This window comes from Drosophila busckii, chromosome 2R (genome assembly GCF_011750605.1).
Source record: "Drosophila busckii strain San Diego stock center, stock number 13000-0081.31 chromosome 2R, ASM1175060v1, whole genome shotgun sequence".
NCBI lineage: Eukaryota > Metazoa > Arthropoda > Insecta > Diptera > Drosophilidae > Drosophila > Drosophila busckii.
Genome location: NC_046605.1, coordinates 7,859,044 through 7,881,550, shown reverse-complemented (window position 1 = coordinate 7,881,550; position 22,507 = coordinate 7,859,044). Strand labels below are relative to the sequence as shown.

Here is a 22,507-nt window from a genome sequence, read left to right as displayed (position 1 = left end):
CTTTGCATCGCAATCATATCATATTTATATACATTTATATGCAAGAGCAGCAGCGCTGTTAAGGCTTTATAATGAATAAATTATTTAATATTTTTTGTAGTGAGTTCACATACACATACACCATAGAGCAGATACACATACACACACACACAAATACAAAAACATTTACAAGACCTAAATACTATATACATAAAGTACCTATAAAAATATAAACAAAATGGAACATGAGATAAATATCATTTATATAATAATGAAAATATAATTATAAATAACTAAATTAAATTATCTAATTTAAATACAAAACTTTAGTTTGTTAAAGAATTTATTTTATTTTTGTTATAATCAATTTATAAACATACAGGAACTAAAAACAAACTAGCTATAACTTAAATGGCATAAAATAATAATAAAAAATGTACTAGTTGCATTAAATACAAATGAAAGTAAAAGCATTCTGCTTGAATTCGCTTTTACATAAATCTTGAAACGTAGCTTGCTTTTTGGCGCAAAATATACATTACCAACTCATTATGCTTGTACGCGCCAAAATCTGTGCTATGCTATTTTATGTAAAAGCGAATTCGAGTAGTATAGACAATTTATAAACTAAGCAACAAAGCAAATGCTGTAACGAATGATATTATGAAAATCCGCCTCATTGCAATCAACTGTTGAATATGTTAAACAAATAAAATATAACATATACACATAGCTATTTTGAAATACTTGTCTTAAATTGAGTAAAAGCAAACGCACCAAATGATAATCGATTATAATGAAAATTGGTATATAATATATGCAGTAAAGTACCTAAGATTCGATTTGATTTGACCGGACAGGTTCAACTTGATATTATGTAAACTATATTAGCAAAACTATTGCAAACATTAGAAAACAAAAACTTAAACTCTCTTTGATATTGTTAATATTAAAAGTGTATTAGATATTGTTGAAAATATTTTTATGAGTACATATATGTATGTTTCTAGACATTTTCAGATTTTTATTAAAACTATGTATGTATTATTATAATATACTAGTGTTCTTATGTACAGCACCTTTATGCGTCTTTGGGTAATTTGAAAAACAAAAGAGTAGAGTTGTGCATAATTTAAAATTATACTATATATGTATGCATTGCACATAACGTTATGTTAATGAGCGACAGTTTAACCAATTTGCTCTTAATACTTACTTATAAATATACTATATATATACACACATACATACAAACATAACTGTAAAAGTATTATACATAAAACAAAACACATACGAAGCCCCATACAAAAAGCAAATCAACCAATAAATTAAAAACAAAAATCATGTAATATGTAATGAGTATGTTTAATAAAGGTTCCAAATAAAAGGCGAAATTTCAGTACATATTTTTGTGAGATTGAAGATTGAAGAACTAGTTTCTAAAATTTCTTTTTTTAAAAACTTATTTCAAGCCGCATAACTTGCTTTCCAATCAATTCATATCATCATCATTAAAATTTCATTTTAATTAAAAACCCGTTCGTTCAAAAAGACATTGAAATATTTATTGGATTTACTTACAACTCTAAGAGACATATACGTTTATTTTCTACTTGTCATCAGTTTCAGTTTTAGGTTTTTTGGAGGCTGGTGCAGTTTCATCGGCGGGCAACTTTTCAGAAAATATGGCCTTTGGTTGTGTCTGCTTATAGGCAGGCGCTATCCAATAGGGATTCTCGGCTGCATCCTTGGCATACTTAAGTATAGCCTCACGTGGATCCTGATCATCATCAACGCGCTTGCTTAAGCCCAAATTGCGTATGACATAGGAGGAGAGAGTGCCGCCAGAGCTGGCCACACGTCCACCTTGACCGCTGGTAATTGGCAAATCAGGACGCTTCGATTTGACTGGATCCAAGCGCGCCTTTTCCATTTTCTTGCGCGAGGAGCGTGTCTTCTCTTGGCGAAAGAGCGGCAGGGCATGTGGCGTTATGATTTGCGACACGCCCACTAGTTCCATTTGCTGGCGCTTGCGATGTGTTTTCACCACGCATAGCTTAGCACCGCGTATGCTGCGCTGCTCATCATAGTAGCACTTGATGATGCCATTGCCACAGCTCACGAAAAGCTGATTAAGTTTCGGATGCCACAGCGTCTTGATAATATGCGAGTTAGCCACTGGTATGCGCTGCACTTGCTCAAAGCTTTGAGTGCTGTAGAAATACAAGTGTGCCTCGGCTTGTCCCTTGGGCAGCGATTCACCTGTGACCAGCATGCGATCGTCGGGACTGAAGCAGCAATCTGTTGTATCATAGCGTGAGTACAGATTCGTCCAAGTGTGCAGTGGCTGCTTGAAGCTGCGCAAGTCCCAGAGCTTCATAGTTTCGTCATTAGAGCGCGTCGCCAGCTGCTGGCCTACATAAGAAAACACAATGGAAGTGATCTCGGAGCCCTTTTGATGTGCGTCGCGCACACAATGTGTGGTGTTGACAAACATCTTGCGTGTGTCCCAGGTCTGTATGGAGCCGTCAACGCAGCCAGCAGCTATGAGCGTAGCATCGCGGTTATAATTACAGGCAGCGGCATTAGTTCTTAGACCGCCTTGAGCGCGTGTTTTAATAACCTGCGTTTGCTCTTTGGCACGAAATCCCTGCCAGATGCGCAGTGTGCCATCCAAAGCGGCGGTCAGAAACTGTTCTCTGTTAAAAGGATGCCAGCAGCCGGAGGTGAGCTGCGCCACATGTCCCTTGGTGCGCGTCATATCGCTTATGTACTGGTCACCCTTGCAGCATTCCAACTTCTCGAAGCCATCGCGATCCAAAACCTTGGCCTGTGCATTGCCTGATATAACTAGAATCATGTCGCCTGTTACCGAGTACTGAAGTCCACGAATGGGATGATTTTCGCAGGGTTGCAGCTGTCGAAAGCTACGCATGGATGAGTCCATGCCAGCAAAATCCCAAAAGCACATATCATAATCTATAGAACCAGACACAATACGTGCACCGCTTGGATCACCAGCTAGTGCAAGTACTGCCCGCGAACCATGTTGCATTTTTACTTCATGTGTGTAGGGTATACGACGCGCCAAGTTATCCTCATCATCGCCAGAATCGGAGTCGCCCTCCTCATCGTCATCATCATCTGCATTTCTAGCATCTTCGGAATACTTTTTAGTACTCTCTGGCTTCGGTTTTTGCTCAGAGTCTGCTGTTGCTGGCGGCAGTGGTCCAATTACATCTTCATCGTCTTCCTCTGACTCCCCTTCTTTCGGCTCCGGCACGGGTGGTGCCACTATTCGCGCCTTTGCTATTTGCTCGCTAATGTCAAACACCTTAGCTGCTTTGCGCCCAAAACCACTAATGCCCATTACTTCTTTCAAATGTTGACTCTCCAAATCTTCGGGCACATCTTCAATTTGGCGTATCATTTGTTGCTTATCAATTTTCTTGAATCCACCAGCAACTGCATCTGGTTCCGGCTTCTCTTTGTCATCATCAGCTGGCGGTTTGTTTACATTTAATTGGATTTTACCAAAAGAGATCTTGCCGCGCTGCATTTCGCGACTTTGTTTACGTTTTGCTTGGATTTACATGGATGACAATGTGGTAATAATATTTCTTTGGCTTGATCTGCAGCACTGGCGCACATTATCATTGTCGATGATAGTTGCTCGCTTGTTACGTATTTTTTCTCGCTCGCACTCTCATATTTATCTTGCTGCTCTGTTCGCACGGTTTTATTTTCGATTGTAGATAAGATGCAGTGCTGCCAACGTGTGACATACAGATAACGATTGCAACTAGCGAACGATATTTATTTCGATTGTGGCTAAGATGTGCTCATAATTTCCAATCGGATTATTGTTATTTATAAAAAATCAGTCAAAGTAAACGGAAGTGCTTAAGTTTCGCAAGAGCTTTCAGAAAGCAAAACCAGCCTTTTTTTGTCTAAATAAACCAAGTTTTGTTTATTTGTGCGTTAATTTGCAACCATTAAGTGTAAAAATGCCATCAAACATGAATAATAAACTGTAAGTAATGGCTCCTAGGTGTGCCATACAGAAAAGAAAATAGTGCAAAATCGATTTTGTGGTGAAAAAAAATACATATTAAAATAGTGCAATTGTACCACTAGAATGCGGTATAAAATAAAATTGGTGGCTAAAATAAGTAGTTGTTGGTTGTAAACAATGGTTTGTAGTGTAAATAAATAGTTATACGTAGTGGTAATATGCTAACAAATAACGGGTCGTTGATGGTGCGTTAACTGTAAATTGTATTACATACGAGTTAATTGTCAATGCACTCACACATGCATATGCATAATTACTGAGAATGTGTGTTTGTGTGGGTATGACAAAGAAACTGACGTAGGTAAAGAAAATAATTAATTTCAAGAAGTACTAAGTATTATTATGCTTTTTTGAAATGAGATTTTTTTACTTTATTTTGCACATTTTATTTTGTTTTTTCTCTTCGTAGCAGCCATCTTGTTCCCTAACATGGTTGTCACCACCCTCCGCATCAGTGACGACCTGACGACGAATAATAATAGAAAAGAGAAACGGCGAACAATATTTATTGGCAATTCAAGCTCGCTTCACTTAAAACTAGTTTTGATTGATTTATGGTGCGAGAGAAATAATTAACAACAATTTAGCAACTGATATGCCATTGAAACAATATGGCAACTCCATGAATTCGTTTTTATAAAAAAAATCATATGCGACTTGACCATTTAACCCCCCACCATCATCACTTGTATACAAACATACATATGTATTTGCATAACTCTGTGTATGTGTTTGTGAAACAGAACTGTATTGTTTTTTGTTTATTTAAATGTATGTAGTTAATTTTTAATTAGCTCGCTTCCCTTGATTTTACAGTGTGTGTGTATTTACATAAAAGCGAGAAGCAATATCCATTGTACTGCAATGGAGCCTCGCTTGTTTGTTAGATTAGACTGGAACTTTCTAGGCTGCTGCTTCTGCTATTGCTTTACAGCAATATTGTCAGTGGCTTAATTACCGTTATTTACCATGACTTTTATTGCTTGGCTTGGCTTGTCTTATCTCTCTTCAAATGCGCATTGTTTGCTCTTCGCGTTGTTATCTCTTTGACTAACCAATGAAGCGCAAAATGAATAATATATACGACCCATTTGACTTTGCCACAATAACAATTGTGAAGCAGAACTTTGGAAGGAATGCAAGTTACCAAAAGATTATTATTCTTGCAAAGAAAAAAACAGCAAAATAAGCTTTGGGAATATATAGTAGTAACAAAAGGCCACTTTTTGTATACAACATGCATACATGAGTATATCATGTGTTTGAGTGTGAGTGTGTGTGCGTGTGTATCTACAAAGCAGCGGAAAATTCCACTTGCCTTGCAACTTGGCTGTGTGGCAAACATGATAAACAGAAATCTGTATGTGTGTGTGTGTGCTTGAGGCAAAAGCTGTTCAATATTGGGTCAATCGGCAAGAGTGTAAGAGAGAGAGAGAGAGAGATTTCTATACAATTTAAAATTGCTGACTAAGGCTGCATTTTTTTTGTGCGTCTAAGAATGGCTATACTATACACGTTTTTAGTAATCATGACATGCTAAACATGTTTATCAGTAATCTTATCGCTTGCGTTTAAAATTATGAAATTCTTAACTTCTTAATCGCTCAAGCACTGTTTACTTATTTTAAAAAGCTAATATACCTAGCCAACTGACACTTAAACAATATTTACCAACGCTGCTCCTTATGATGCAGATCTTAGACATGTTTGCTTAGATTTACGTGGCCCTAGTACACATGTTAATTGCCACTCATTAGACCAGAGATAAAAAAGAATAATTCAACTGTCTTATCAAAATAAGATTATTTGTTCCTGGCACTCGGTGGCAAGTCATTAAATTCAAGGCGTACAAGAAAAAAATAGCTGTAGCTAAGCAATAAACACATAAAATCTACGTTATTTATTAGGCCATATTTTTACATGTGTATGATTCATAAAATTCGCATAAGCTTTGAACTTCAAAGCGCGGTGCAAAACGTGCGCATATTTAATACAGACGATTTGTTTTTTACAGCAGGCACTGGCAATAAAGAAAACACAAATTAATTAGAAAATAAATGTTAGTACAATAGTGTGATATTTAAATCATACACGCTGCTTTATATAATTTATTTTAATCTACATTGTAGATTAGATACACCTGGCGCCACTATATGGCGTTTACTGTAGATATTTTTAATCACATGCTAAAAATGTGTATTGTGGTATTTTAACACACAGACAGCACGTCAGGCACCCACACATTCATGAACCGTTATTATTATTTGCATTGTCATTCATCGATTTTATTTTTGGCTGCTTTAAGCTATAATCTAGTTTATTGATTGGTTGTTATACTCACATGCATATGCGTGTGTTTTTGTTTTATTTTTGGCATAGCGCACGTGGTTCATATGAAAAGTATATGCAATGTATTTAGTACAACAATAACTAATTTCCTGCATTCGTATGTGTGCAAATATGATTGTATGTAGTAGTATGTACATATGCACTTTGTACATATAAAGAATTAATTATAGTATGTGAGCCTTAGCACGGCCAATAAATTAATTTGTTAAGTAAACAACTCGACAAAGAATCTACGTATGTGCATACATATGTATCTGTTTATAGATATGTATACTATTTTTACAGTACAATCTCAATAGTCGGTATTATTAGCTAAACGTGATAATTCCACAAGTGAGTTTCTTTAGATTATGCATCTAATTATAACCCTTTCTAATTTTGTTCTTAAGTGCTCATAAAAAATATTGAGCAAAACAAAATATATGTACTACGAGCAACTCTAGTTTTAAATTCCTTCAATAGAATTATTAAATTTTCATTCGACATTTAAAAGGGACAATCCTTGCGAGAGTGTTCAACAATATGACAAATTGTTGTTTTGTGACTTGGCCGCATTACCGAGTTTGCTCTGTCTATTATAGCGGCGATGCAAATGCAGTTAGTATATATGTATGCATATCATTTCTGTTTATGACACTTGTTTTGTATTTTTTTTTTTTTTTGCTATTTTAGCTTTTACATGCCTATTGCAGCACACTTTGTTTATTACCTTTGGTACTTGTTTTCAAAAATATGCCCAAAAACAGGTGCCAACTGTACTAGTTTGTTTGTTTGTATCTGGGCCGTTATATGATTGTCTATTGTGTCTAAGTGTACACGCAAACATACACAACTGAGACTAAATCTTGAGTTTATTTTTTTTTTTTTTAAATAAATTATGCCTGCGCCGTACTAATGTCGTCAGTTGGCAGTCAAACGCTCAACGCTGCACCTCGGCAACGGGAAAAAAGCTTTATCTAAATTATTATAAAGAAAACAAAAACAAACACGCACAACAAAACTGTGTTGAAAGACTTTTCGATGTAAACGTCTAGAACATTTTTTAAGCGTAAAACAAACTGTGATAACCTAATTAACACAAAGACACTGAGCAACAGACAGGGGAGAAAACGTTACTGTGATATTTGCTTTGCATATACTATTTATATATACACACATCTATACAAATAACTGGCGAGCGCCAAGATGCAACAGCAGGCAATGCAGCAAGCAGGAATGCAACTAGGGTAGGTGATGTTTAACATCCAAGTTATGTACATACAACACACATACTTCATATTTTGCACGTGCCATCGATTTACTCAATTGCCACTTATTAAAGACCATCCTGCTCATCAGACTCTTGTCTCTTTTAAAAAGCGCTCTCAATTTGAAAGCGTTTGCCAATTGCGCAGTTTGTTTTTCAGCTGCCATCGACTATATACATTCATATGTATGTACGTAATACTTACTATATAGTATAACGCCGACCCGGCATACGTAGCGTATTTGTCTGTGTTGTGTCCTCCTTTTTTGTGTGTTTATTAACCGCCGTCTTTATACGACAAAGCGAATAAGTGAATAAAGAGAGCTGTCCATCGACAGTCCAGCTATTTTTTATTAATACTGTCATGGAATTGCTCTCTTTGTATGATATTCGACCGTTACGCTAACTAACTAACTTGTCATTTGTCTTACACTTGCTAGTGCTTGTCAATTGTCTTCCCATTAGAATTAGATCCTTTTTCCGAATAGCGAAATGAAGAGAGCTATCCGTCGACAGTCAAGTTTAAATTCATTTTAATACTGTCATGGAATTGCTCTCTTTGTATAATATTCGAAGAGCGACGTTTTCTACATGATTACTATTATATGATGTATTGTAGCTTGTCCATTTAATTCGGTGCTGGGCATCTCTTCTTACAGGCAGAATCAGAAGCAGCTAAGTTTTCCGTTCGTGTATTTAAATTTTCAACATAGTACATTTTGTTTGCGCCCGCCCACTAAAAATATTGCCCTTAACTTATGATAGTCGTAGTAATCGCGTTCAGTTTACAAGCCGCCGCGACCGCGTCCGCCAGTAGGACCGCCTTGCCAGGCGCCGCGTCCACCGCCTCCAGGAGCACCCGGGGGTCCACCGCCGCCGCCTCGTCCTCCACCACCGGGTGGACCAGTGCCTCTGCCTCGACCACGTGCTGCACATAAAAAAACATTCAAGCACTCAGATTAGCACAAAGAAAATATGCATCTAAAATGTTTTCCTGACTCACCCTGTGCTCGTAGTATTGCCGCCTTGCCGCGGCCAGCTGTCCCTCCTAAGCCTTTGCCGGTCTGCTTTTTAAACATCGGCGCATTCTTAAGCATGTCGGGCAGTATGAGAAAACGAATCTTTGAGCCGCGAATATAAACATTTTCCAAATTGGCAGTGCGCCCATCCCGGTATGTAACCGTAATTTGTGTCATTTGACAGTTCATGTTGTCTTCAGCCTCGATAAGCTTGCCGCGGTAGACCTCACCGGTAATGGTCTCGCAGGTGATGATGTGGCCTTCAGCCTCGTGCAGCACCTTAATAGGTACACCGATCGACATTTTTAAACTGTTTATTTACACTTTAGTATGCAAAACTTATTAATTTTCTGGACGCCGCAAATTTTTGCAGTCTATTCTTTGCGCAAACGTTTACGAGTGACCCGGTGCTTGTGTGTGTGTGAGTCTCGCCGCCATGTTGTCGTGAAAAAGTCTGCGTGAGCCCAGAGTTGTATTTCGGCACGACGATGCCTAAACATGTTATCGTTATCGTCGCGTTGGTGTAACGATTATTTTGAGATAGCCTGGCGCGTTATCTTTATAAACATTATAATCTTTTGAAAATAAAAAACCACTGCGTCATAAAATTGTATTTAATTGGATTCTTATCGTCGATAAGAGCTATTCACGTTTTTCTGTTCAACCAACAAGCTTCCTCATAAGCTATTGCGTATTTCAACTAACAAGTTTCTAGCCATCAATATAAATAAAATGCTTTGGTACTACAAAATCGACAGGCATTTCTGGGAGGGCTTCAAATACTTAATAAAATTTGATTCTCTTTTACAGCGACCCAAAATTTAGTAGTAGCTTCGTTAGAAGAGATTTTAATGATAGCGGAGTAGCTGGATGTGCTGATAGCAAGCTCCGTACCATCTCGACTTCGTCTTGCGCCACCAACATGTCATCGGAGTCCTACCGCATCTCTCTCGGCGTAGGGCCTCTGTGGTGGTCCTGATGTCCCTGTCCACCACAGAACAGATCACGATAGGGCATCGCTCTTAACGGGTTAGCACAAATAATTTAAGAGACTCGGAAATTTTAATTGCTTAGTGTTTTTTTTTAATTTGTTCATTTAGGCTGCAGCCGTAAGTCTTCGGTCGACTCGGCTGGTGGCAGCTTGTACGAGGCCAGCTCTCGGGCTTCATCATCGTCTTCGTCGTCGGTATACTCCGATACGGATTCGCACGACATTCACTCGTTGTGCTCTGAGGATGATTGCCAGGAGGTGTTGCGCCAGATCTTGCTGCACGACCAACCGGTGCAAATTTCCATCAAATTGCACGTCACCGAGGACCAGTCTACTAATTGGATGACGATTTTGAACCCAAACAACAACATCTTGTATGTTGTCTTTCCCAAGGATCTGCCCCCAGCTGGCTCTAAGGAGACCTTCATCTCTCTTTTGGAATTTGCTGAGGACAAACTTGAGGTGGACGGCATTGTTATGGTAATGAAAAAGGATCAGCCGGAATGCGCTCGTTTAATCGAGGCATTCCTCTTCATGGGATTTGAGCCATTGTCGAGAAAATCACCGAAGGCACCACCAGCTGCCATCAACGATAACGAAAATTACTATTTCCTATACACCATCGAGGAGTAGAACGAGGACGCTAGCGTTGGCAATAGTTTTGCGTCGAAAGATAAACAGATAAAAACATACAGAAGTAAATTTATTAATCAAAGTTTCAACACTATTTATAAAAATCAACAATCAGTAGTTAATCGAATAACCGCAGTAGCTGACATATTGACCCCAATGTGTTCAATGAAAATTATCTAATTATCCAGCAAATCGTTTGTCAACGCGTCTTTATCTTGTAGTTTTTTCCGCATATATAACAACTGCGTTAGCCACGTTAAGAGCAAGCTTAAATTTGTCGTAAAACTACACAACATATATATATCCAACTAAAAAAATATAAAAATATACAAAAAAAAAAATATAAAATGATTGAAAAACGTAAAAAAAAATTGTAATAACATTAAGTTTATTTGTGAAATATTTCAATAACCATTATTTATGTTTATATTATGTATTCCTTTTTTCATATAATTTTTCTTTTCTTTATATTCAAGACATATTGTATCTATTTACATATTATTCCCAAACACAGAATGTTTTTTCTTATATCCCACATATGTATTTCAAGTATAATCATTTACTTTATTCAAATTTGTAAACTTTGGAGGTAATGAAACGGAGCATTCGCAAAGCAACCTACATATTTATATAATAAACTAATACAACTATAGCAAGCAAACATATGCGTATTTTACATATATAGAAATATATTCAATATAATAGATAAAGGGTAAAAACCAATAGATTAAATGGAAACACACAGCAACTAATAAGCTAAGCGCTTATCTAATTTTTGTTCATTTTATATTATTTTTTTTTCAATTTAATTCTATAATAAAATCATTGATACAACCAAGTGTTACATTTTTTTAATATCCTGGGCTTTTATATAGGTACGCAGTTGTGCTTTAGGTCTTGTCCACTGTCAATCTTTGCTGTAAGCCAACTTTAATTAAAGCTTAGTAATAGAAAATACATAAGCACTGAGTGGTCGCTTTTTTTTTTGTGCTTAAATTAATGGGCGATAAAATGGCGCAAGCTGAGACTTATGTACAATGTATACATACATATATAGTGATGATATGGCTTACTCGCACGTACATAAATGTATTTTTAATATAGAGTGTACTGAATCCAGTCATATAAAAAGATAACGTTATAAACAGCAGCGGAAGAGTTTCCGAAATCAGTCGACATTTGAAAGCTGAAGCGTTTACACGGCGATATTGTAAAGCAAAGTCTCAATTGAAGTTATCATGTGGAAAGCGGTGAGTGAGGATCGATATTGTTATCTTATCCATTTAGCTATTGACAGCTGATATCATTCTTTGCCCTATAAAAATAATTTGTTTTGGTTGCTTTAGGTATTTATCATTGCAACAATTTTGTGCGCAGTTGTGCTGGCTTCTCAAAATGTTGATGAGCAGCACAAACACCACAGGCACCAACATTCCTCGTCCTTGGCCGAGCACAAGGAACATGCAGCCGGACATATTACCCCGCAGCTGCACAGTGATGAAGATAAAAATCACTTTAGACACGTTGCATTGAAACCGCACGATTCCAAGGCGAAGCACAAAGGAAGACGCCACAAGGCACCAAAGGGCGCCAAAACCGACAAGGGCACAAAGCATCAGCAGCGTTTAAGGAAGAGCAAGTCGCATAAGAAGCATGGTCATGTGCATGGACATGGCGGTCACGGCCATCACTAGAATGTGAAGCTGCATTTATTTTAAACTGATTGTAAACTCTATTTAATATGTATTAAAAGTGGTTTTTGCCAAAACACAAAAGTCAACATTGTACGGAAAACATAAAAGCATGTTTAGCTGATGATCTTTCTTATAAACTTTATATGTGAGGCGTGTGTGTCGTTAAAACAATGAAGTTTCAGCTTTTAGTTCCACATGCTCTTACACATTTCCTTCAATGCGTCTGGTCGCATAATTATTTCAATTTCTTTGAAATACCTTAACAATTTGGCCTGTAAGCCGGTTTTCAAGATTACTCAAGTGTTGCCAAAATTGTAAATAATAATAAAGTTTTGTACGTGTTTGTGTCCGCCCGGTGCTAATTGCTGTGGGGTCAAAAACATTACTGACGTCATAGGGCTACTACAGACTTACCTAAGCTAACACAGTCAACAGTTAAAAGAGAAATGAGTTTAAAGATATGGGTTAAAGGTTTCTCAAGCCGCCTTTATGCAACTTAATTTACTTTACCTGCGTCACCAAGCAAATCTATCTTATATTTAATTAAATTTCTTAAATATTTTAATTTGTAGTGCATAATTTATTTGTTTATTAGTATATACGTAGTTACATGCAGTTGTTAGTCTAAATTCTTATTGTTTGATGGTCCTTAAGTCCTGTCTTAGCTTTTATTTTTAGCCCCAAACTGGATAGATTGGACGGCGATAGTAGCGTCCGTATCCACGATAGCCGCCATATCCGTATCCGCCTCCGTATCCATAGCCGCCTCCGTATCCTCCGTATTTATACCCACCCCCACCACCGTAATAAGGATAAGAGCCATATGGGCTATAGTATCCAATACCCACGCTGTCGGCAGTGGAAAGGTCATCGACCTCTGCATCGGCTTGCAAGCTCTATAAAAATAGTATAAGTTAGAATTGATTTGTTAAGAATCAATCAATTTTTATGTTTACCTCAGCTGGAGCTGCTTGGTTTGGTGTAAATACACAAATTAGGACAGCTGCGCATAGAAATGTTATCAAGAGCTAAAATTGGGGACACAGTTAAATAATTGAACGTTTCCTACAAAGTCAATATATAGTACCTTGGCCATTGTAAATATTGTTTGCGAAATTTCACAGTCTTGGAATTTTTTTTCTTTTTACCTAATTAACGCCTTTTGTGGGCCCGTGTTCTGTTTAGAATCGTTGTTATTGAGGAACTGTGATTCCGAGCGGCTTGGCTAAGTTCTTTTATAGTGCGCAAAAAAGCTGGAGATTGATTTCGCACATGATCATTGATTGTTCAAACATTACTCTGGATAAGTCGTTAGTCGTGTTTATTACACACTACTATACTATATAATCATATCAGGGTCAAGATATTCACCGATTCACGTTGATACGTAAAAATAATTAAGACTAATTAGTGGCTATAACACATATATATTTAAATTGAAACATGTTGTTCAGTATCATAATTTCCAGATTCTAATTTGGCGTTCAGCAAATAGGCTGACGCATTGGCTAAAAAACTTCATAATTAGCATGGTAAATAAACTTGTATTAGAATTGTTGAGCAGATCACTGATTTGATTATTACAATTAGAACCTGCTTGGGGATTTTTTCATTCTGCTGTTTTTAAATAAAAACAATATATGTTACATATAACAATCGATTCTTGGCGCGCCGCGCTAAGTATCGATTGTCAGCTATCATGTTGACAGAGCAATTGACCATCGCTAATAAAATGTCTGCCGCATTGTAAACGTTTTTGCAAAAGAAACCGGAAAATTGTGAAAAAACATCATAAAAGTGTTTAAAAACTTTCAATTAGGTATGTAAATAGTGCAGAATTTCAAACTGTACAGTGTAAAAGTCAAAAGCTGCTCGAGGGGCTTGAACTTGCCGCTGTAGAAAGCATATAGTGAAAATTGCAAAACGCGGCGAGTGTCTGTCTCTGCTTCTTACTTTTTCGTTAGTGCGGTGCTTTTGACTAAACGTGTGTTTGTGTTATTTTTTTTTCCTTTATTTTTATCGATTAGAACTGCGCGATGTCTGTACCGCCGTATTTGATACCGCCAAATGCCTGGGCCGCCCAATTGATGGCCCAGCAGCAGGCGTACGCGGCGGCCCATGCACAGCAGGTGCAACTGCACGCTCAGCAGCAGATGGCTAATCAAATACAGCAGATACCCCCACCGGGCGCACCACTGCCACCCAATGGCATGCCACCACCGGCCGTTGCAGCAGTGCAACCGCAGCTTGGGCAAATACCCGCACCTAAGCCGGAATTAACCGAAGAAAAGTTACAGGAGAAAGCGCTCAAATGGCAGCATTTGCAATCGAAACGCTTTGCAGAGAAACGCAAGTTTGGTTTCATTGACACACAAAAAGAGGACATGCCGCCGGAGCATATACGTAAAATTATACGTGATCATGGTGACATGACCTCACGCAAGTATCGTCATGATAAACGCGTATATTTGGGTGCACTGAAGTACATGCCACACGCGGTGCTTAAACTGCTGGAGAACATGCCCATGCCATGGGAGCAAATTCGTGATGTTCAGGTACTTTATCATATTACTGGCGCTATTACGTTTGTAAATGAGATACCTTGGGTCATTGAGCCGGTCTACATAGCCCAATGGGGGTAAGTTGTCTGCCAGCAATTTTGTCACTAGACCTTGGCTCAATACTTTTATTCTTTTATTGCAGCACTATGTGGATAATGATGCGTCGTGAAAAGCGCGATCGTCGTCACTTTAAGCGTATGCGTTTTCCACCCTTTGATGATGAAGAGCCGCCGCTTGACTATGCGGATAACGTTTTAGATGTGGAACCGCTTGAAGCCATACAAATCGAGCTGGACAACGATGAAGATAATGCAGTACATAAATGGTTCTATGATCATAGACCTTTGGTCGACACGCAGTAAGTTTGTTTTATGGCTAACAAAACAAAGTTTCTTTTGCTAAATTATATGTATATTTATTTGCAGATTTGTTAATGGTTCCACTTACCGCAAATGGAATCTGTCGTTGCCGCAGCTGGCTACACTGTATAGATTGGCCAATCAGCTGCTTACAGACTTGGTGGACAATAACTTTTTCTATCTGTTCGATCCAAAGAGTTTCTTTACTGCCAAAGCGCTTAACATGGCTATTCCTGGTGGACCCAAGTTTGAGCCTTTAATAAAAGATCACAATGTTGGGTAAGCGATAAGTGTATAAATCAAACTTGTTTCTATTTATTTATAACTCTACTTTTCTACAGTGATGAGGACTGGAATGAATTCAATGACATCAATAAGGTTATTATAAGACAGCCCATACGTACCGAATATCGCATTGCGTTTCCATATTTGTACAACAATATGCCACACTTTGTGCATCTAAGCTGGTAAGAATTAGTAGATACTTGCATCTTATAGATACAATATACACGGAAGTAGAATTGTCAACTGTTCAGCTTTGTTGGCAATATTTCATATCGTGTTAGAGTAATCAAATATCTCTCTTACTACAAATTTAGCGATTTTATGTTTATATGGGATGTGCAATGTAAATGTTTGTTGTGACTGAAAAGCATAAGTTGCAGCCGCTGATAGTTGCGTACAGCTATAATGCAATGGAATGCATGCCCGAATTATATTTAATTATTATATTTTCATTGCAGGTATCATACGCCCAACGTAGTCTATATTAAGACTGAAGATCCGGATTTGCCTGCCTTTTATTTCGATCCCCTTATCAATCCCATATCGCATCGTAATGCTAATTCAAAGATACAAGAACCTTTGCCCGAGGATGATGAGGACTTTACGCTGCCCGATGACGTGCAACCTTTTCTACAGGATACACCACTCTACACAGATAATACAGCCAATGGCATTGCCTTGTTGTGGGCGCCGCGTCCTTTCAATATGCGTTCCGGACGCTCGAGACGCGCTATTGATGTGCCGCTAGTCAAGTGCTGGTACAAGGAGCACTGTCCGCCTGGTCACCCGGTTAAGGTGCGCGTTAGCTACCAAAAGCTGCTTAAGTACTATGTGCTCAATGCGCTAAAGCATCGTAAGCCAAAGCCACAAAAGAAACGGTTAGTTAAATGTTAATCAAATTGTTTAATTTTTATTTAACTATCCACCATTTTGTTGCAGTTATCTGTTCCGTTCTTTCAAGGCCACCAAGTTCTTTCAGACAACCACATTGGATTGGGTGGAGGCTGGCTTGCAAGTTTGTCGCCAAGGCTATAATATGCTGAACTTGCTGATACATCGAAAGAATCTAAACTATCTGCATTTGGACTATAACTTTAATCTGAAGCCCGTCAAGACTTTGACTACCAAGGAACGTAAAAAGTCGCGTTTCGGCAATGGTAACAACTACTACAGTCAATTGAAATGTATACAATTGTTTAACGTTCTCTTTTGCTGCCCTTTTAGCTTTCCATTTGTGTCGTGAAATACTGCGCTTAACCAAGTTGATTATTGACTCCCATGTGCAGTATCGTCTGAATAATGTAGACGCCTTTCAGCTGGCCGATGGTTTGCAGTATATATTTGCGCATGTGGGACAACTGACGGGCATGTATCGCTACAAGTACAAGTTGATGAGACAGATACGAATGTGCAAGGACTTGAAGCATCTCATTTATTATCGTTTCAATACGGGACCTGTGGGTAAAGGACCAGGCTGTGGCTTTTGGGCGCCAGGCTGGCGTGTTTGGTTATTCTTTATGCGCGGCATTACACCGTTGTTGGAACGCTGGCTGGGCAATCTGCTGTCTCGTCAATTCGAGGGCAGACACTCAAAGGGTGTGGCCAAGACGGTTACCAAACAGCGTGTGGAATCACATTTCGACTTGGAGTTGCGCGCCTCAGTCATGCACGACATTGTGGACATGATGCCGGAGGGCATTAAGCAGAATAAAGCGCGCACCATTTTGCAGCATTTATCCGAAGCTTGGCGTTGCTGGAAAGCCAACATACCCTGGAAGGTGCCGGGATTGCCTATACCCATAGAGAATATGATATTGCGTTATGTTAAGATGAAGGCCGATTGGTGGACAAATACGGCGCACTATAATCGAGAGCGCATACGTCGTGGCGCCACTGTGGACAAGACTGTGTGCAAAAAGAATTTGGGTCGTTTGACACGTCTTTATTTGAAGGCAGAACAAGAGCGACAACACAACTACCTCAAGGATGGACCCTATATATCGCCCGAGGAGGCCGTAGCCATATATACAACAACAGTGCATTGGCTGGAATCGCGTCGCTTTGCTCCCATACCCTTTCCACCACTTTCCTATAAGCACGACACTAAGCTGCTTATTCTAGCCTTGGAGCGCCTCAAGGAGGCGTACAGCGTCAAGTCGCGTTTAAATCAAAGTCAGCGTGAGGAGCTGGGACTCATTGAGCAGGCCTATGACAATCCGCACGAGGCATTGTCACGCATCAAGCGTCATTTGCTCACGCAGCGCGCCTTCAAAGAGGTTTGTATTCAATTTGTTATTTTTAGTAAACATAATAGCAAATTCTGTAAATCTTTTTAGGTGGGCATTGAGTTTATGGATTTGTATAGCCATTTGATACCCGTCTATGAAGTGGAACCGCTGGAGAAGATTACTGATGCCTACTTGGATCAGTATCTGTGGTATGAAGCTGATAAGCGGCGCCTGTTTCCGCCCTGGATCAAGCCCAGCGATACAGAACCACCACCGCTGCTGGCTTATAAATGGTGTCAAGGTAGAAGTCAATCTGAAATGAATCCTTTTTAGATACTTATGTTCATACTGTGCGCATTGTGTGCGTGTGATTTGTGGCAATGCGATTTGCTTTGGATTCCATCCCCTTGTTGCAAACCTCACGCTCAAAGTGCGACATTAAAGCAACTGTGACTTCTGTGTGAAATGGCAATTAGAACTTGGAAACTGCTGATTTGCTAACAATAATTCTTTTTTTTTTTCAGGCATCAATAATCTACAAGAAGTCTGGGATGTGGGCGAGGGAGAATGCAATGTGCTGCTCGAGTCACGTTTTGAAAAGCTTTACGAGAAGATTGATTTAACGCTGCTTAATCGTTTGCTGCGTCTCATTGTGGATCATAATATAGCAGATTACATGACCGCCAAAAATAACGTGGTTATAAACTACAAGGACATGAATCATACAAACAGTTATGGCATCATACGTGGTCTGCAGTTCTCATCGTTTATAACACAATACTATGGATTGGTGTTGGATCTGTTGGTGTTGGGCCTGCATCGTTCAAGTGAAATGGCTGGTCCACCCCAAATGCCCAACGATTTTCTCACATTCCAAGATGCAGTTACTGAGACAGCGCATCCCATACGACTCTATTGTCGCTATGTAGATCGCATACACTTGTTCTTTAGGTTCTCAGCTGAGGAGGCGCGTGATTTGATTCAACGCTACTTGACCGAGCACCCGGATCCCAATAATGAGAATATTGTGGGATATAATAACAAAAAGTGCTGGCCACGTGATGCACGCATGCGTTTGATGAAGCACGACGTTAATCTGTGGGTTTCCACATATTGCTTTACTTTGGTGTTTGTAACTAATTAAATATATTTTTTTCAGCGGTCGCGCCGTCTTTTGGGACATTAAAAATCGCCTGCCACGTTCAGTGACTACTATAGGCTGGGAGAACACATTTGTTTCCGTCTATTCCAAGGACAATCCAAATCTGCTCTTCAACATGAGCGGCTTTGAGTGTCGCATCTTGCCCAAGGTTCCTTTAACTGCCAATTGGCCAACATAGTGCAGTTAATAATGTTATTTTCTTTTTACATTTACAGTGTCGCACGCAGAATGAGGAGTTTACGCATCGTGATGGCGTTTGGAATTTGCAGAATGAAATCACCAAGGAGCGCACAGCACAGTGTTTCCTGCGTGTAGATGATGAGTCGCTGGGACGCTTCCATAATCGTGTGCGTCAAATATTGATGGCCTCCGGCTCGACGACATTTACAAAGATCGTGAATAAATGGAATACGGCTTTGATTGGTTTGATGACCTATTTCCGCGAGGCTGTGGTAAATACACAGGAGCTGCTGGATTTGCTGGTCAAGTGCGAGAATAAAATACAAACGCGTATAAAGATTGGCTTGAACTCGAAAATGCCTTCGCGTTTCCCGCCCGTGGTGTTCTATACACCCAAAGAATTGGGTGGACTTGGCATGTTGAGCATGGGTCACGTGCTCATACCACAGTCGGATCTGCGCTGGTCAAAGCAGACGGATGTGGGCATAACGCATTTCCGCTCCGGTTAGTTGTGACTTCAATATAAGTCTACGAGAAACTAATTTGTTTTTATTTTTTTTTTTAGGCATGTCGCATGATGAGGATCAGCTTATACCAAATCTGTATCGCTATATACAGCCCTGGGAGAGTGAGTTTATTGACTCGCAGCGTGTGTGGGCCGAGTACGCTTTGAAACGTCAAGAGGCAAATGCACAGAATCGTCGTTTGACGCTGGAGGATTTGGAGGACAGCTGGGATCGTGGTATACCGCGAATCAATACGCTGTTTCAAAAGGATCGCCATACACTGGCCTATGACAAGGGCTGGCGCATACGTACCGAGTTCAAACAGTATCAAGTGCTCAAACAGAATCCCTTCTGGTGGACACATCAGCGTCATGACGGCAAGCTGTGGAATCTAAACAATTATCGCACAGATATGATACAAGCGCTTGGTGGTGTGGAGGGCATACTGGAGCACACCCTCTTCAAGGGCACCTATTTCCCCACCTGGGAAGGTCTGTTCTGGGAGAAGGCGTCCGGCTTTGAGGAGTCCATGAAATACAAGAAGCTGACCAACGCACAGCGTTCGGGTTTGAATCAAATACCCAATCGTCGTTTCACCTTGTGGTGGTCACCAACGATCAATCGCGCCAATGTCTACGTGGGTTTCCAGGTGCAGCTGGATCTGACGGGCATATTCATGCATGGCAAAATTCCAACGCTAAAGATTTCGCTTATACAGATCTTCCGTGCGCATTTGTGGCAAAAGATACACGAGTCTATTGTTATGGATTTGTGTCAGGTGTTTGATCAGGAACTGGATGCACTAGAGATTGAAACAGTGCAAAAGGAAACAATACATCCACGTAAATCCTACAAAATGAACTCATCCTGTGCAGATATATTACTTTTCCCTGCCTACAAGTGGAATGTGTCACGGCCTTCGCTGCTGGCTGATACAAAGGACACCATGGATAATACCACAACACAAAAGTATTGGCTGGACATACAGCTGCGTTGGGGAGATTACGATTCGCACGATGTGGAGCGCTATGCGCGTGCCAAGTTTCTCGATTATACCACAGACAATATGTCCATCTATCCCTCGCCCACGGGTGTGCTCATAGCCATCGATCTGGCCTACAATCTGCACTCGGCCTACGGCAATTGGTTCCCAGGCTGCAAGACACTCATACAGCAAGCCATGGCCAAGATAATGAAAGCCAATCCAGCGCTCTATGTGTTGCGCGAACGCATACGCAAAGCTCTGCAGTTGTACTCCTCGGAACCCACCGAGCCGTATCTCAGCTCTCAGAACTATGGTGAATTGTTCTCCAATCAAATCATTTGGTTCGTGGATGACACCAATGTCTATCGTGTCACCATACACAAGACATTTGAGGGCAATCTAACCACAAAGCCAATTAACGGCGCCATTTTCATATTTAATCCGCGCACTGGACAGTTGTTCCTTAAGATAATCCACACGTCGGTGTGGGCGGGACAGAAACGTTTGGGTCAACTGGCCAAATGGAAGACAGCTGAGGAAGTGGCGGCGTTGATTCGCTCGTTGCCCGTGGAGGAGCAGCCCAAACAGATTATTGTCACACGCAAGGGCATGTTGGATCCACTTGAAGTGCATTTACTGGATTTCCCCAACATTGTCATCAAGGGCTCCGAGCTGCAATTGCCATTCCAGGTAAATAAGAAGTCCTTAAATATTATTTATTTAAAAAACTAATGTTTTATTTGCTTCATAGGCCTGCCTAAAAGTAGAGAAGTTTGGCGATTTAATCCTCAAAGCCACAGAGCCTCAAATGGTGCTGTTTAATCTTTATGACGATTGGCTCAAAACCATTTCATCCTACACCGCCTTCAGTCGTCTCATTCTGATATTGCGCGCTCTGCATGTCAACACGGAGCGCACTAAGATTATACTCAAGCCGGATAAGACAACCATAACGGAGGCGCATCATATTTGGCCCACGCTAACGGACGAGGAATGGATCAAGGTGGAAGTGCAGCTAAAGGATCTTATCCTTGCCGATTATGGCAAGAAGAACAATGTGAACGTTGCCTCCCTAACGCAGTCGGAAATTCGTGACATTATACTGGGCATGGAGATCAGTGCGCCATCGGCGCAGCGTCAACAAATAGCCGAGATTGAGAAACAGACCAAGGAGCAAAATCAACTGACGGCAACAACAACACGCACCACCAACAAGCATGGTGATGAGATCATTACCTCAACTACCTCCAACTACGAAACGCAAACCTTCAGCTCCAAGACTGAATGGCGTGTGCGCGCTATTTCAGCTACAAATTTGCATTTGCGTACGAATCACATTTATGTGAGCTCGGACGATATCAAGGAAACAGGCTATACTTATATATTGCCTAAGAACATATTGAAGAAGTTTGTGACCATATCGGACTTGCGTGCACAGATTGCGGGCTATTTGTATGGCGTTAGTCCGCCGGACAATCCACAGGTGAAGGAAATACGCTGCATTGTTATGCCGCCACAGTGGGGCACACATCAGACCATCAATTTGCCCAATGCTCTGCCCACGCATCAGTATCTCAAGGATATGGAGCCATTGGGCTGGATACACACACAACCCAATGAGCTGCCGCAGTTGTCGCCCCAGGATATCACCACACATGCCAAAATCATGCAGGAGAACTCCAATTGGGATGGCGAGAAGACAATTGTCATTACATGCTCCTTTACGCCGGGCTCCTGCTCACTGACTGCCTACAAATTGACGCCTTCGGGCTTTGAATGGGGCTCCAAAAACACGGACAAGGGCAACAATCCCAAGGGCTATCTGCCCTCGCACTACGAACGCGTGCAAATGCTGCTGTCGAATAAGTTCCTGGGCTTCTTTATGGTGCCCGCGCAGAGCAGTTGGAATTACAATTTCATGGGTGTGCGACATGATCCTAATATGAAGTACGAACTGCAATTGGCCAATCCGAAGGAATTTTATCACGAATTGCATCGCACATCGCATTTCTTGCTATTCTCAAACCTCGAGGATGGCGGCGAAGGCGCCGGTGCGGATCGTGAAGATGTCTATGCGTAAAAACTTAACAAAAAGAATTGTGAAAAATTATTGTACAATTTTTTTAGACCTTTTAGATTCTAAGTACATAAAAAACAATTTCTATAAGCCTGTCTCGTTAAAAATGTTGCTATACAAATAATAAAAACAAAGCCGATTAACTTTCATATAAATTGTTAGTGTCAGAAATTAACTA

At 40.1% G+C, this 22,507-nt stretch overlaps 6 protein-coding genes across 6 annotated transcripts; 3 read left to right on the top strand and 3 right to left on the bottom strand.

The window, feature by feature from the left end:
- Positions 1–1,515: 1,515 nt before the first annotated feature.
- Positions 1,516–3,556, bottom strand: LOC108595074 (gastrulation defective protein 1 homolog). Its single transcript, XM_017980222.2, has one exon. It carries the CDS (start codon positions 3,536–3,538, stop codon positions 1,589–1,591), a length of 1,950 nt encoding a protein of 649 aa, XP_017835711.1. The 5' UTR covers positions 3,539–3,556; the 3' UTR covers positions 1,516–1,588.
- Positions 3,557–7,314: 3,758 nt separating this feature from the next.
- On the top strand, positions 7,315–10,635 carry LOC108596921 (ornithine decarboxylase antizyme). Its single transcript, XM_017983139.2, is given in 4 exon segments — positions 7,315–7,629; positions 9,479–9,644; positions 9,646–9,697; positions 9,769–10,635. Coding segments are annotated over 4 exon segments (783 nt in total). The 5' UTR covers positions 7,315–7,588; the 3' UTR covers positions 10,293–10,635.
- On the bottom strand, positions 7,636–9,403 carry LOC108596922 (small nuclear ribonucleoprotein Sm D3). Its single transcript, XM_017983140.2, has 2 exons — positions 8,653–9,403; positions 7,636–8,577 (listed from the first exon to the last, which is right to left on the bottom strand). The coding sequence occupies exons 1-2, from the start codon at positions 8,969–8,971 to the stop codon at positions 8,435–8,437; spliced, it is 462 nt and encodes a 153-aa protein (XP_017838629.1). The 5' UTR covers positions 8,972–9,403; the 3' UTR covers positions 7,636–8,434.
- An 808-nt stretch (positions 10,636–11,443) lies between the features above and the next one.
- LOC108595860 (protein zntC) lies at positions 11,444–12,064 on the top strand. Its single transcript, XM_017981151.2, has 2 exons — positions 11,444–11,542; positions 11,639–12,064. Exons 1-2 carry the CDS (start codon positions 11,531–11,533, stop codon positions 11,984–11,986), a joined length of 360 nt encoding a protein of 119 aa, XP_017836640.1. The 5' UTR covers positions 11,444–11,530; the 3' UTR covers positions 11,987–12,064.
- Positions 12,065–12,651: 587 nt separating this feature from the next.
- LOC108595856 (uncharacterized protein F12A10.7) lies at positions 12,652–13,197 on the bottom strand. The gene is made up of 3 exons (XM_017981146.2): positions 13,074–13,197; positions 12,943–13,014; positions 12,652–12,882 (listed from the first exon to the last, which is right to left on the bottom strand). Exons 1-3 carry the CDS (start codon positions 13,080–13,082, stop codon positions 12,661–12,663), a joined length of 303 nt encoding a protein of 100 aa, XP_017836635.1. The 5' UTR covers positions 13,083–13,197; the 3' UTR covers positions 12,652–12,660.
- Positions 13,198–13,717: 520 nt separating this feature from the next.
- LOC108596827 (pre-mRNA-processing-splicing factor 8) lies at positions 13,718–22,443 on the top strand. Its single transcript, XM_017982945.1, has 14 exons — positions 13,718–13,805; positions 14,014–14,624; positions 14,690–14,905; positions 14,973–15,185; positions 15,248–15,373; positions 15,650–16,069; positions 16,131–16,348; positions 16,416–17,467; positions 17,528–17,720; positions 17,944–18,517; positions 18,579–18,729; positions 18,797–19,265; positions 19,327–20,942; positions 21,004–22,443. The coding sequence occupies exons 2-14, from the start codon at positions 14,023–14,025 to the stop codon at positions 22,330–22,332; spliced, it is 7,179 nt and encodes a 2,392-aa protein (XP_017838434.1). The 5' UTR covers positions 13,718–13,805; positions 14,014–14,022; the 3' UTR covers positions 22,333–22,443.
- Positions 22,444–22,507: the final 64 nt, after the last annotated feature.